The 16,169-nt window shown below is 37.1% G+C and overlaps 1 protein-coding gene across 1 annotated transcript; it reads left to right on the forward strand.

The window, feature by feature from the left end:
* Positions 1 to 5,558: 5,558 nt before the first annotated feature.
* On the forward strand, positions 5,559 to 6,475 carry LOC119557514 (protamine-like protein 99C). Its single transcript, XM_037870287.1, has 3 exons — positions 5,559 to 5,838; positions 5,893 to 6,254; positions 6,316 to 6,475. Exons 1-3 carry the CDS (start codon positions 5,632 to 5,634, stop codon positions 6,356 to 6,358), a joined length of 612 nt encoding a protein of 203 aa, XP_037726215.1. The 5' UTR covers positions 5,559 to 5,631; the 3' UTR covers positions 6,359 to 6,475.
* The last annotated feature ends 9,694 nt before the right edge of the window (positions 6,476 to 16,169 follow it).

Raw genomic sequence — 16,169 nt, forward strand, 5'->3', positions numbered from 1 at the left:
TAGTGTCTGGATCTTTCAGCTTCCCCAAGCATCAACTCACTGATGCAAAAAGAATTTCTTTTTATTAATGAGATTGATTATCTTAATGGCCTCTCAATCTCCGTTTAACCCTCCACCCATTCAGCCAGCCACCCTTTTTTCCCAACTTTCGTTCTTATAATTTTCTCTTTTTTTTTTTGCGTCTCACTTTGCATTTTGAATTTATTTATATAAATGCCAATTTTCATTTACCCAGTTTGGCTGGACCAACCCTTCCCAGCACACGCCTGGCACACTCCCGGGGATGCTGGGGTGTCCGAGGACCTGGGCTCTATTTACTGGACCAAGGACCAAGGACCAAGGGCCAGGAACGGGCATTGCGTATTCGCAGCTTTTTACCGAGGGGGTCCAATCATTTTCTTCGTTTTTTTCCTTTGTTCCCATTCTTTGAAAACTTTTTTTGCAGCTGTTTGAAAGGGACAGTACAGGAGGAGGGGGTGGGGGGGGGATTTATAGGGCACGGGTTGAGTTGGGAGGTCGGCAATTATGTTTAATTGGACCTGGTGGGCCTTTCACTCTCAATCCTTGCGCTCAAGTACTTAGCCCAAGGAAAGGATCCTAAAAAAGGGGAGTTGATGGACTGGAATCATCAAGAAAACAAGTCAATAACGCTGGCCTTTGTAATGAACTCCTTGCTCTAATCCATATATTTAATTGATTTTGTAAATAATGAGCAGTACCTATTAATATAAATATATTTTTCATGGACGTTCAAGCATATCCCTTTCAGAGTATTAAATGCAAGCAAAGAAAACCTTGGATGAACATCAAATTATTATTAAAATAGATTATAGATGTAAATCTTTTAAATAGTAATCTTTTGAGTCAAGAAGGTCTTTCCCTGGAAACTGTTCCTAAAATTAAGTAGTTTTTGGATAATATATTATCTTTTAATATCTAAGTTCTATAGTCCAATATCTACAAATACTTTGAGGTTCCGAATGGAAAACCTGAAACCCTTTTCAATGCCATTAGTTTTAATCGTTCACGTCCTACTATTTTGCGGAATGAGATACAAACTATCGTTAAACTGTGAGATACACCAAGCGATCGCCGGAGACAAGTGTTTAATGAATGGCAAAGTTGGGCATTTTATTTTAATAGTTATTGCCGAACCAGGAGCAATCACAATGAAAGAGTATGGGGATGGGGCAATGACAATCAAACTCTGAACATTTTTGGGGTAAAACTTTTGCCTAATGCCTTCATCTTTACCAAAAAAGGGCCAGCAGCAATGCTACATTTACGTCATTTAAGCTGCCATTTAGTAGAAACTCTCTGGCATTCCCAATTCCACACACACACTCATAGCTGGGGCCACATAAATTAAGTTATTTTGATAATCAAAACTGGGAAGCGAAATATTTGGCTTAGACAAGAGGCGACTCCAACTGTGAGGGATTCGGTGGGCATTCATTTGTAGTTTTCGCCTTTTGTAGAATGGGAATGGAAATGGTAGTTGTAGGTTGTAGGTTGTAGATTGTGAGTTGTAAGGGTTGCTCCATGTTCCTCCTGGCCATTGTTTGTCACACACACACACTTACATACAAGCTCACACAAACAACAACATGATTTCCCCAAAAATCTAACCCTTTACCCCCAACCACACCCCCAATAAATCAGGAGGCAACATAGTTAGCCCAATTGTGTTGCATACTTTGTTGGGCATGCGTCAGATGAGCATTTCAACTTGTCTATTGTTTACGCAAGTGTGTGTGTGTGTGTGCTTGGCCAACAACTGCCCAAGCTGCTCGCCCCCTTTACCACCCCCCTTCCCCCATTTCGCCACCCCAAACCACTCAGCGCACACAGACACACGCATAAACTTACGGTTTTAAAGGAACATTCCTACTGCAGATGAAATCACTGAGAGAAAAATCGTATTATTAAGTATGGGAACTTTTCTTAGAAACTAAAAACAAATTGTAGCCAGATAAGGATGTATCCATAATCGTTAATATCATATTAATAATGAGTAAATATTCGTGTTTTATTAAAATTGTTTTTGGGTAACATATAACCTCTTAAGAATCTTTAAAGAAAAATAATCCTTACTAATCTGAAACCGCTTTAAAAACTATTAAGAAACCAAAAATTCTTTTCGAAAACCCGTATTAAAATGACAGCTATAGGATATGGATCAGGCGATTTTGATGAACTAGAAAGACAAAGTGTTACAATAGTGAAAAATAATATATATTATTATCTATCCCTAACAAATCATGAAGAATATGTTTTAAGGAAGGCAACTATGCTAGCCATTATATATAATATATAATATATAACCATTATAATATAATACCTTATAATTCTCTAAAATCTCATTTCGAAAATTCTTAAGCTAGGCTAGATAATGGAATAAAATTCATTTTTCAAGATTCTTCAAGATATGTTTATACAATCATCATCTCTTGTTAGCTTTTAAGCCTTTATTTTTTTCAGTGAAGGAGGAGATTGTTGGGAATATTATTATGTATCCCTAACAAATCAAGAAGAATATGTTTTAAGGATATAAGATACCTATACCAAGGTTTATAATACTATAAGATAATGGAATAAAATTCATTCTTCAAGATTCTTCAAGATATGTTTATACTATACTCCCTATATAAAATCCTCTTCTCTTGTTAGCTTTTAAACCTTTATTTTTTTCAGTGAAGGAGGAGATTGTTGGGAATATTATTATCTATCCCTAACAAATCAAGAAGAATATGTTTAAAGGATATAAGATACCTATACCAACCTTTATTTTTTTCAGTGAAGGAGGAGATTGTTGGGAATATGAGAGTGTTCGATAACAGTGCACACCACCTTCGCACACACACACATTCATAGAGCAACTAATTTACCTACGCCAGCAGTTTTTGGCACACGCACACAGGGACACCAAACATGGACATGGACACGGCCACACATATGCAAATTTGTAATGCCTTTTGGGGTTGGTCCACGTGTGTGTGCGTGGAGGGGGGCTGCTTAAAGCGCCTTCGTCATTGTCCTGCCCCCCTGCCCCCCTCCCCCCTAAACCCCCCTCACACTCCACCCCTGGCAATGTCGTTAGGCAGCCTTTGGGCCATTGTTGGACTTATGTTTCCCTTTCACTTTCACTTTAACTTGCCCCCCTCCCACTGCCAGTTAGCAAACGCCCCCCTCCAGCTGCCCATTACCAAAAAAGGGGGTAGCCATGTAAGAAGGACTCCACTGTCCATATAGACACACACACACACACAAATATATTTATATGCACGGACATATATTTTAATCTTTAATTTATGGCTTATTCAAAACTAATGACACTGAAAGGCATCCAGCAAAAGGAGTAAGTTCGCAGTTGGGGAAAGCAGAAGAAAGCAGTGGAAAGCGGGAGGGAATGGGATTAAGGGTACATTTCCATTTCGACCATCCGAATATCGTTGGCCGCTGATGAATGGAGCTCACACTCCAGCTGCCGCGTTTGCAGGTCAAGCTGGGTTCTATCTCTATCTCTATTAAACCGAAACCCAATCCCAAAAACCAGACAAAAAACGTCTAAAAAGAAGAGAATGATTAGGCAGCCCACAAGGGCCAATGCAATCGTTTATAGTTGATGGTCGCAACTTGCGCCATTTGATGCCTTAATCGGATTCCATGCGGAATTGTGGCATAAATATCTTCCATAAAATATTTCCTAGTCAATTTAAAAGCTTCACTGAAGTAACCTCATCTTATGTATACGATTCTTATAGATCTGCCTTAGTTTTTTGCTCTTTTAATTGTGATATAAGTAAAAAGAATAAAGATTACCTAATAGTTTTATGATTAAAACCCCCAAATAGAATATTCTTTAGATTTTTATGAACATTTTTTTTTGTAAGTAATATGATTTATAATAATGATTATACAAGTTTAATTCCTCATTGGTGTTTGATATCTTATAAGAACGTATATTTTTGGTCCCTGTTTAAGGAGTTAAAATAAGGTTAGCAAAGCAACAAAAATAACGAGATATATTGTCCCAAAGAATAAATATAATCTTTATCCCTATAGAGAGATCCGATTTTTGGTACCTGTTTTTTAAATTTCCATTATAAAAAACCAAATATCTTAAAATAAGGTTTACAAAGCAACAAAAATAAGGAGATATATTGTCCCAAAGAATAAATATATTCATTTTTCTTCCTACAGAGAGATCAGATATTATACATACGTAGTGGTCCTAAAGTTACTATTAAACCCTAAGTAAAGCAATTTGGTATAAGTACATGCATTTAAGAAAAATATTAAATAAATAAGAAAGATTATTAATTTGATTTTAGCAAAGGATGTGCTTTTGTATTTCCTATATATAATATATAAACCTATCTTTCCCTACAGTTTTTGTTTAAGATCATTACTATATCTCTATATATAATATATAATATATGTACCTATCCTTCCCTTCAGTTTTTGTTTAAGATCATTACTATATCTCTATTTATAGTGCATTCGGGGCTTTCTTCGCAGCAGGGAATAAGGAATTCTTCTTTCGCCCAACTGCCAATTTCCATTTAACCATTTTCCATTTTCCATTCGTCGCTGCTCGTTTGACCGCCTCGCTGCTGCGAATTTTCCAGAGATGTTCGCAACAAGATGGCAATGTGAGTGCTTCGCACAACCCTTGTAACCATGTGTGTGTGTGTTTGTGTGTGGGTGTAGGGTTCTAGGAGTGTGGGTGTGTGTGTGCGTCTGAAATTGATTGCCATTTGTAAGCACTGTGTGTTCTAGGCCTTGGCTCGTTCTGCTGTTGTTTTAAAATTAAAATGAATGCCCGCAAGCAATAACTACGACAAGACCACCCAGCCACCCAACCACCCAACCACCCAACCACCCAACCACCCATCGGCCCATCCAGTGGGCGCCTGCTGCTGTCCAGGACAAGCCAACATCATTATGCATGGCTGTGTGTCCATGGTCCTCCCCTGCCCACCCACCTCCCACACAACCCCCCTATTGCGTGTGTGTGTGCGAAATAATCTCGAAAATTACGCAAAAGCAGCAGCTGAAGCTGAAGAAGGACGCAGGACGCAGGACGAAGGACGAAAGCTGTGGCCGGTGGTTGGCTTTGATGGCAGGCCAGACGACGAAAACGACGCCGCACCACGTGCATTTGGACACACAACCACTTTCACCCACTCACTTTCCATATGTGCTTTCTATGAGTGAAGAAAACAGCCTCCAAATATTTTAAAACAAAGTATAAAAACATTTTTTTTAACCATAAGGCCAGGGAAGAACATTTTTAATTATATCATATGTACATATTTATTTGATGCTTTTAACTTAGAAAAAATAAAACAAGGAAGAACCCTGTCAACCGGTTATATTTAAGGACTACTTAAAAATATTACTCATACGACAGGTAATCGCGGAATTTTAGGTCGAAAAAAGATATTTCGGTTTAAAGCAAATATCATTTGCTTAAACAATTTCACAGTAGCCTTTTTTAAGATTTAAAAAAATATCCCAGACAGCTGGGAGAATAGCTTCTCAATCAGAATCAGTACTCGCATTCATTATTCAGTGTCGTTCAGTATCGTGTTAGAACCAAATTTTAGATTCGTACAAAAATAAACTATGGACGGAAAAAAACGTAGAAATGCTCTTCAAAACCGAGTTTACAACTTTCAAAAAGTTGCGCGCGTGACAAACAATGGTTACCTGAACTTCTTAAGAGAATATAAAAAGGCGCACTGCGGGGTTTCCCCGAAGGACATGGTACGTTTCGGAGCCAGACAGTGGAATCAGTTGACCCCTGATGATAAGGATTTTTATAGAAAATTGGTAAGCACGGGAAATATCTTAGTCGTGACTGATATTCTAACAATCGTTTGTTAGAAAGAACCTGTGACCGTTATAAAAAGTGCACCTCAGGAGTTTGAGAATCAGTCCAAAGGGCAAAACCCCGGTAAATCTGAGCGGGAGAAACGCAGCACATTTCGCTCTCCCAGTGCCCGTGAGAGGGAGTCCAAGAACAAGAAGAAATGGAAGCCATCCAAGTCCATCAAGAGGAGACCCAGCCCTGTGCTGAGGACTCTCGACCCTTGTCGTCTGGGCTCCGCCGTAGCCAAAATTAATTTCGTGCGCAAGTTTCAGAGGGAGAACAACGATTTGACGGCAAGTGATCTAGTCAAAAAGTCAACTCATCTTTGGGTCCGTCTGCATGGACGCCAGCGCCAACAATATGAGAGTCCGCTTTGGTAAAGTTGTCTAAATGTAAAGCTTTACTCAAACAATAATAATAACACTATTCAATTTCAGCCGTATTAATATGTGTAAATTTGAAGCGAACAATGTCTTGTAAATCTCACATTTCACTCTTCAATAACATACATATATGTTATCTATTACCACTAAAAAGGATATATACAAATCAAGAAGATTAACCAGCAGCGCACATCGATTATAAAACAAATAAAAAACTTTACTTCGGAAACCCGAAGTTAGTTTCGATCAAAAATACTATTTTGTAGTGTAAATTTAGGTATAAAAATGGGTTTTTGGTTTTGGTCAAAAATACACTTATTTTTTGCGGCTTTTCGATCGTGGTTTTGTTAAATCAAGGCGCACAGTAAAAAGACCAACAGTTTTGAGCAGCTTGCTACGTATGCTAACGATCACCATCACTTTAAGACAAATTTAATTTTTGACCCATTTTCGCATTTTTTGTAAGGGGTTACATCACCTTTTTTTGCGAAAAATGGCAAAAATTAAAAATTTCCAGGCCTACATGTCAATGGATTGGAAATTAAACAACGAGTCCAACGAGGTATGACATTCATCATTTGGACCTTTATTTCTATTATGGCATCCAAAAAACTGATTTTTTTGGCGATTTTTACTGGCAATTCGATTTCAGTCAAAAATACTCATTTTTTCTGCGGTTTTTCAATCGTAGTTTGGCCAAATCAAGGCCTACAACTAAAATACCGACAGCTTTGAACAGCTTGCTACATTTGCAAACGATCCCCATCACTTTAAGCAACATTTATTTTTTGACCAATTTTCGCATTTTTTGTAAGGGGTTACATCATCTATTTTTGCAAAAAATGGCAAAAATGAAAAATTTTCAGGTATGAATGTCAATGGATTGGAAATTAAACTACGAGTCCAACAAGGCATGACATTCCACATTTGGACCTTTATTTCTTTTATGGCATCCAACAAGATGACTTTTTTGGGCGAAAAAGGGGAACTACCTTTTTCCACTTAAGCACTATATTTTCTGAGAGTATTTTTTAAAATATTCTTTCTAGAGATTTTACATTGTGATACAACTATTGCGACAACCCTCGCCATTTGCATACATACATTTATGTGTACACCCATGTGTACACACAGTGAGCAGCAGGAAAGGAAAATTGTAAAATTCGTTCGTTTTCCCACTACCCCATTCCTAACCACCCCCCCCCCCCTGATTTTCAGCACCCCCACCACCAATTCACTCCCACTTTCTCATTCTCATCTGCCTTTGGAGTGGAATGTCCATTCACAACACTTGCCACGCACAATGTCCGCCCACTGCCACCCACTACCACCCACTTTCGCCCACTTTCACCCACTCCCCCCCAACAACAAAGTCAACGATGTCTGCGTTGGCTCCTTTTGGACAACACACACACACATGCTGATGCTGGTTCACTTATGATGAGTTTACATTTTCGAAAACTGGGCAAGCAAAAACAGCTAGGACAACAGGAGTGCACTGGGAGAAAAAGGGCTCAAGGCAAAGTAAAATTTTAATTTTGAATTTCCACCGATGTTCATACAAAAGATAACCATTTCCCTTAAAATAACAAATTTTTTGTACTAAATAAAAGTGTTTGGAAAAAATTGCTTACCATATAGAACGAGTTCGAGTATTTCGCCTACCTGATGATTTTTGAAAAATGTTTTTTTTTTCAAACTATTTTCATATTTTTTGCTTGAGATATTTTATTAGAATCAATATAATAAAATTAGTTTGTTACCCTCGAAACAATCGGGAAAATATTAAGAAAAAGTTAATAATAGTACTATAACTCAAGGCATAGTGTTTTTTTTAATGATATAAACAAAAGTGTGATTGAGTTCGATACGTATATGATACATATATGATATATTGTAGAAAAGGCTAGTTATTTTTTTTATTTTAAATTATGTGTAAAATCAGGAAAAATTATTTTTGCGTAAAATAAATTTTTCTCAGTGCTTAGATGAGGCTGGAAGGACCCATCACCCCCTCGAATCGCTTATGGTGCCAGGAGAAAGGGGGCGGCGGAGGGGTTTGTTGTCGGCTGTCACACATTTAAAACAGTTCAGGAAGCAGTTGGCCAAAAAGGATGAGAGGGGGGAGGGGGGAAGGGGGAAGGGGAAGGCGGAGGGGGAGGGGGAGTCTGTGCACAGACGCACACGAAACCAAATGTGTTCGTCTATCGCGCTACTTTCAAGTCCAAAATCCAAAGGCAGCCACTACCCCCAACCCTTCCTCCAAACGCATGCCGCCCACCACCCACCACCCCCAATTTGACTGTCCGTTACGTATACATATCTAGTGTATTGGACAGGGGGTGACAGCCCAGGGGCGGCGGTGTTGGGGGCAGGGGGGGGAAGCTATGTCAGTCAGTCGGATTTCAATGGGGCAGGGGGACTGCGATGTACAAATGAGTTTGGGGCAAGGACGTCGAGCCAAGATGTATGGGCCGAAGTTGCAAAGTTGGAGAGAGACAGGCAGATTAGTACACTGGCAGAAATGGAATGTAATAAATTTAAAATGTTTATAATAATAAAATTTGCATTGTTTTTCTTTTAATCGCCATAGTTGCTTATATGTATGTGGCGATTAAAAGTACCAAGTATTTTAAGACACAGAAATGGTTTACCCATTTATTAATAATGTTGATAAATACTTAAAATAATACAAGTTTTAGGGTATTACTTTTATAAGCAATCAGTTTGGGATTCAAGGTACCAAGTATAGCTATGGAAATTTAAATGTATTACAGCTATTAGTTTTTTTAATTATTTTTGTGAAGACAAGGAACATTTTTACTCGTAAAAAACAGGGTATCAAAACAAATAAAATATTACTTATACAAACGTATGACCTTTTAAAAAAAAATATTAAAAAAAAAATTGTTTCCTTATCTATTTAAAAAAAATGGTTTTTTAAAATTATTCTAAAGTAATTGGATCATATTAATTTTATTCAATATAACACATGCATTTATGGTAAAAAAACAAATTTTTAAATATTTTAAATCTTGTTAGAAAATCACTTAAAAAATGTTTCACTGTTAGGGCATTGTTTAAATTTTTAGATATTTCTTTTTAGGTCACACGAAACTGCATGAGTTTCTTACAGTGTACTCTGTATGGAAATGGGGGGTGGGGGGTGAATTTGCCTTGGCGGACGCTGGCGATGCTGACTTTGAATGTCCACGGTAGACATTTTGCAATTTTGAAATACATGCGGATACACACATACACACACATGCGGTGCCTTTCTCTAGAAAGGGAAGTGGAAAGTGAAAGTGAAAGGAAGAGGGAGAATGCTGCTGGAGAAAGAGGAATGCTTTTAACAATTTCTAAGATTCAAATTTCGTAAATTATCCCTTTGCGAGTGGTGAGCGTGTGTGTGAGTTTCCAGGGGGGTGGAGAAGAAAGGGGGGGTGGAGAAAGTGTCCTGGCCATTACGAAACTACGCTTAAAGGCGGGCACATAAGCCCCACAGCAAGGTGGAGTTTTGGCCAGTAATCCGTCAGGGGAGTTGGGGAAATGGAAATCCACTTGGCTCTAAAATTTCTACTTTCGTCTTGATTACAGCTTGAAAATATAATGATCATTTACCAAAGAATTTCTTTAGTATTAAACAAAAATCACAAAAATTCCTAGCCTATATAAAACGTTCGATTCCATTATCTATCTTTTTCATAAGTTTATACATATATATATCATTTACCATAAAATTTGATTCGTATTGAAGTAAAATTGAAAAAATTCCTATCCCATATAAATAAATATCTATTCCATAAACTATCTTTATCATAAATTCATATATTTTTAGCAAAACTGTTCTTTAACCAAATCTTATGTATTATACCTTATATGTATGTATATTAATCAAATATCTTTCTATTCCACAATGCAACTTAATCAAACACCAAAATATCTGTTTTTTTTAATATGTGATAAAAATGCCTAAACTTCCTATATAGTTTTAATAACTGATCCCTCTTATCCGCCCTGTTTATAAGCTTTTAATCCAAAAGCAAAGTCAATCCCTTACCAAATTTTGAAATTCTCCTTTGGATTTATTTGCACATACGTGCGTGTCTTCAGTTAAAATTGTATTTGCTGTCCTCTCCGAGTTTACATTTGAAATTAATTTATTTGGGCTCGAAAGCTCACACACACTGACTCACACTCACTCACACTCATTCACACACAATCGCACTCGCAAGGACACAAACACAGACATTTGCAAGTGAAAGTGTCGGCCGCTGGGCCCACGTACCCACGTACCCACCCCCTTTTCCCGATTTTCCCCCAGTGTCCGCGCATTTTGGTTGGCTGCCATATGAATTTGACGCCTGCCAATCCCCCAACTCATGGCCACCCCCCCCCCCCCTTTCAACTCCCCCTCCCCCTGCCCCTGTGTAGTTGCCATGCGGTTAAAAAGGTATCTCAAAGATACTAAATACTTTATGCATGAATGTGCCAAATAGATTTACGAGAGGCGAGAAGGAGCCGAAGGAGCAGCAGTGTCCTGCGAGTATCCTGCGTGTGTCGGTGGTGGATTGCCCATGCGTCGATATTAAATTTAAATTGGCGCTCGGATATTTAAGAGTGTGGGGGGGGGGGGGGGGTTGGTAAGGGGATGTGCTTAAGGGGGTGGTGGTGGTCATGTGGGCGAACAGCCGCAACGGACATGAGGCACAGTGGGTCAAAGGTGTTTCATTTTGGAAACCACATTTAAACTCTAATTATCTATTATTATTTTCAAAAATAAATGAATATATCAAAATATGAGACAATCTCTAAAAATATATTATTATCTTGAATATTTTATAACCCTATCATTATGATATTACATCTGATGATAGTCTGATAAGGTTTTGAAATAATACGAATTATTGATCTACATTAGTTTTGGCAACTAATTTAATAGCTTTAAAGATAAAACTAAATTAAAAAAATTTAAAAACTATAATAGTTTTTATCACAAGAACTTTATAACTACATACGTTTATCATTAATATAGTTTTTATTAATCTGGTTAAGTATTGAAAAAATATGCGAATATGTGATCTACAAGGGACTGTTTTTATAGGCATAATCTATTATCAGGTTACGAATCATAACTATACTTTTTTCTTTTAATTGTCTAATTAATAATATTTTAAAAATTTAAGTTCACTTTTTACGGGGAGAGTGTAACTGCCTTTGAGTGTGTGTACGCTTACCATTATGTGGAAGCCTTAAATATTAATAACAGTTACGATTTTAAATGATTAAAACTTGGCGCATGTGTATGCGTGCTTCGTCTGTACATGTGTGTGTGTGTGTTTGTGGCAGGCAGAAAGTACAGTTGGACACAACAAATGCCAGTCAAGCGCTGTGACCCCTTTCTCCCCTTTCTCCCACCTTCACCTTCCCCACTTTCCCCAGCTTCCTCCGGAAAAGTCAACTGCCCACGCAGAGAGCTCCGCTTTTACCCAATTTCCGGTGTCAATTTGCTTTGTCGCACTATGTCCGCCTGTATGACATTAATTAATAACTAAAAACGAAGCAAAAAGAGTGGAAAAGTGCAAAGGTATCTAAACTTTGAGCTTTGAGGTAAAATGTACATAGCAGTTGGAAAAGTAAATATATTATATTACTATATGATCGATAGAGGCACGTATTTCTTGCCAAGAAAATTGAATATTTTAAAGGACCATGGTACATTTCAAGGACATGGTCCTATTAAATAAATGTATTATATCGTTTATACATGCTTTTTTAATATCTTAACTATCTTCACATGAACCATTTCCTTATCTGTAAGACAGACTATCATTTAGACGGGATCGAATTGAAATAGGTTATCTACTTTTAGAAAAATGATAAAACTGCTCTACAGCTAAGTAAGTCTTAAAAATCTAAGACCTAGTGAATTACCGGATTATAATGACACTAATGTTCTTTCAATGGAAAAGAGGCGACGTACTAGAACAGAAAACAGAAGCTACAAAGATTACTTCCATCATAATATATTAAATATTTATGGTAAACCAAATTAATTGTTGTTTTAAAAAATTTATAAAAAAATATATTGATTTTTTTAAGTGAAAAGGATTTATCTGATCTAAGTCTTTAGTTTTTTTCTACATTTTCTATATAACTGATTTATAACTATTACTAGGAATCTATTATTACATATAAAATATAGGTACGAAATATATTTTCGATAAAAGTTACTGTCATTTTAATAAATTGATAAGTTATAGGAAATTTTGAACTTAAAATAAATAATAAATTCACTTACCCAAAATTGTCAACATTTTTGAAATTATGTTATTAAGTGCAAATATGCAATTCTTTCTTCGTGTGTACCCTCTGCCGACGCCGCTGCTGCTGCGCTGCTCATTCTCTGCTGCTCATTTCGCTGCCCATGTTTCATTGCCATTTTGTTGCACTTCCCATACTCACGTGTATGTGTGTATGTGTGAGCTGCATTGTTTGCATTTCAAATTAAATTCCTTTAAAATTTCAACTCCCCTGCAGTACCATTCGGCGCCGATTAGGCACTCAATCACTGCAAAAAGTTCATCACTCAGCGCCTAATAGGCGCCTAATTTATATGGGATTAGGTGCTCAAATTAACATGGGCATGTCCTAGGGTTCATCAGTGCATAAAAACTAGCACCCATTCGGCGCATTTTTGAGCACCCCTTTGAGCGCTCGATTAGGCAGTAGAAAAGGCACACATTCGGCGCACGTTGAGCGCTGGATTAGGCAGTAGAAAAAGCACACATTCGGCACCCGTTGAGCGCTCGATTAGGCAGTAGAAAAGGCACACATTCGGCACACGTTGAGCGCTGGATTAGGCAGTAGAAAAGGCACACATTCGGCACCCGTTGAGCGCTTAGCAGCAAATATAATTTCAATTGTAATTTTTATTTTTATTTATTTTTATTTAAAATTTCAGTTCGGGGGTTCCCGGTGTTATCGGAGTCGTCGGTTCTTCAGCATCTGGTTTTTCACGCACCTCATTGCTTTTTGCAGTGCCTTTTCGGGAGGCTCCGAGGGCTCCGAGCGATTGAATCTAGTATTAGAAGAAAAATTAGTTTTGAAAATAGAACGAGACGAAAATAAAAACGAGGGATCGAAAGTAATCATTATTTGTAAGTTTTATTTATAATAAAAGATGTGTTATCTTTGGTATTCAATGTAAAAATCCCAGAAGTCATTTAAAAATTAAACTTACAAACAATAGTTACTTTCGGCCCCAATAAAAACTTACTTAACAAGGCGCGGACGAAATTTGGGTAGACTTTGAGCTTCTTCTTGTTTTGGCCCCCTCCAAGTTGTGGGACAGAACAAGTTCCTCGGATAATATGCTTAAAATGGATCGACTTAGCCATCCATTTTTACCATCAGCCTTGTCTAAAAATATAAGAAAATTAAAAAAATATCGAGAAGAAATTTGCAAACTTTTGTTTTCGGTCACTTGATTTATTTTATTTTGTTGTAAAAAATTATTAAGAAAAATATAGCACACACTATTTATGTATTTTTTATTATTTATTAAAACATTCATTGGTTTTGCAGATGCGGAAAAAAAATAACACTTTTCCAGGGACTGAAAATAAGAGATGTTTGAGATTTTTATTTAAATAGCCACGTTTGTTTACGTACACAAAAGTAAGAATTGTGGTTTAATGTTATTAATATTAATTTTTAACGAATTTTAACCACAAACATAAGTTTCAAAAACAAACATATCTTATTTTTTGTCCCTAGAAACTTTGCACTCAATAAGATTTTTAAATGCTTTCACAGATTTGTTTATTTGTTTATTATATGCACCATTTGTTGCTTTTCACATCAAAAATTAATATTTTTCACAGCTATTTTTTTTCCGCCACGTGTTTTTTTGGGAATCTTGTATTTCCCTTATTTTAAGTATAGATTATCTTGTTTTTTAGTCTCACTGTTTTCAGACTGTTGGTCTGCGAACGACTTATGTACCTGGGAATTGTTTCTATTTCAATTTTAAGACACTATTGAATTTGACAAAGTTAATTGCTCGTAGATTTCTGTCACTTCTAACTCACTTAAGTAAACGCAAGTGAAAAAGACGAAAAAAGGCGCGTGCCTTCCAGAAAAACAACAAGCAACAACAACAACGGTTCCGCTAATCCGTTGTTGTTCTGTTTTTTTGGCATGTCCCGTTTGGTCTATGCATCTTGCACTTAGAAGCAGGGTATTTATAGACATATCCGACTATGCAAATCGTTGTAAGAAAATATATTTTTAAAACTTCACATATTAATAAATAATATTAATAAACATATACATTTTTTTAAGAAATACAAATAGTTTAAAACCCAAACATATTATTTTAATTGGTTGTTTTAACATTTACGAAAAAATGTCGCGTTATTCAAAAGGAAAGGGTGCACAAAAGTCTAGCTATTTTAATTGCTGGGCCTCCTTGCCCTTACACGCATTTCTTCAGCTGAGACATTGCGAGAGAGGGAGAGCCCAAAAGTACTTTTTGTGCGTTCTCTTTGCGGACGCCGACTGAGAGCGCGTCTCTTTGCGGCCGTTGCGCTCAGCTCTGCCGGCGTCGCTGGCTGCTCTGCCGACGTCGCAGTCGGCTTCGTGCCGATTAGGCGCCTAACTCAATTATGGAACTGCAGGGTCCTTTGCGTGTCACTCTCTCTCTCTCGCTCGCTCTCCCTCTCCTTTCCTCCCTTTGGCTAAAATATGCGATGGCATTTATTTGTTGGTGCGTTGTGCATCTGCTGTTTTTTTTCTCTCTTCGCTTTGTTGTTTTCCCATAGCTGTTGCTTTCTGTTGTTGTTGTTGTCCTTGTGTTATTGTTTTTGTTGCTGGCATGCATTTTTCAATTATGATCGAGCGGCATTTGTCGCTCGTTTTGTTGTTTTGGTTTGGCTTAGTTGCCCATTGTGTTTTTCCATCGGCATTCGTGTGTATGTATGTATTTATGTGTGTGTACTTAGTTTTTTTGTGATATTTTCTCGCTTTTCACCCTGTTTAAGAGGCTCGAAAATAATAATTTCGCCTGCCGGCTGTTCGCATTTCATACATACATATGTATGTATGTACTTTTTGCCTCTCAGCGATCTCCTCTTTCTCCGCCTCTTTCTTCTGGCCACCCCCACCTCCTCTCCAACTATTACTCTCTCCCTCTCGCTCTCTCTCGTTTCTTCTAGCGAGTAATTGAAATCGTAACTGGCAAATCTTTGAAAATATGCAAATGAGAAGTGAAGAAGAAGAGAGCGGAGATGAGGAGAACGCAAATGAATAGGAAGAAGAAGAAGTGTTGGACATGGCAAACAAACGGAGAGTGCGAAGGGCGGGGGGAAGGAGAAAACGAAGAGGGGATATTGTGCAAACGAAAACAACCGACAAGCAAACAAGCCAACAAACCCAACAAAAACAATGGCCCACCACAACGATCCGCACAAAATAATAATAATATTAATAATAATAATAAGGAGACGAAGACGAACGATCAAGGAAATTATATACGACATTTACTCACTCTTTCAGTTATAGGAAAAAGTTAATAGTGGAGGACATATTCATATGGTATATAATATTTTTCAACTTTATCATCCTATACCAAATTTTATTTTAAGTCTCAAGAAACCTACAAAAAATGGTATTATGTATACTGGTAATAGTTAAGGCGAGAGCTACCAAACTAATTTAAATTTAATACATTAGTTTCATATGGTCTATAGGACGTATAATTCTATTAAAAAAGACGATTAGAAAGGTTTTTCGATAGTAATCTTAAAAAGAGTCAGTTAAAGCTTCCATATTTTTATATTTTTACTGATCAGAAATTTATACAAATCATAATACTCTCTGGAAGGGTGTAAGAAGTGACAAGGGAA

Source organism: Drosophila subpulchrella, chromosome X (genome assembly GCF_014743375.2).
Source record: "Drosophila subpulchrella strain 33 F10 #4 breed RU33 chromosome X, RU_Dsub_v1.1 Primary Assembly, whole genome shotgun sequence".
NCBI classification, from domain to species: domain Eukaryota; kingdom Metazoa; phylum Arthropoda; class Insecta; order Diptera; family Drosophilidae; genus Drosophila; species Drosophila subpulchrella.

Bases quoted from the DNA above. Each gene is read 5' to 3' on its own strand.
- LOC119557514 (XM_037870287.1), top strand. From the start codon at position 5,632: ATGGACGGAAAAAAACGTAGAAATGCTCTTCAAAACCGAGTTTACAAC. The intron at 5,839-5,892 runs GTAAGCACGGGA...ATCGTTTGTTAG, and splicing joins AGGATTTTTATAGAAAATTG to AAAGAACCTGTGACCGTTAT. The intron at 6,255-6,315 runs GTAAAGTTGTCT...ATTCAATTTCAG, and splicing joins CAATATGAGAGTCCGCTTTG to CCGTATTAATATGTGTAAAT.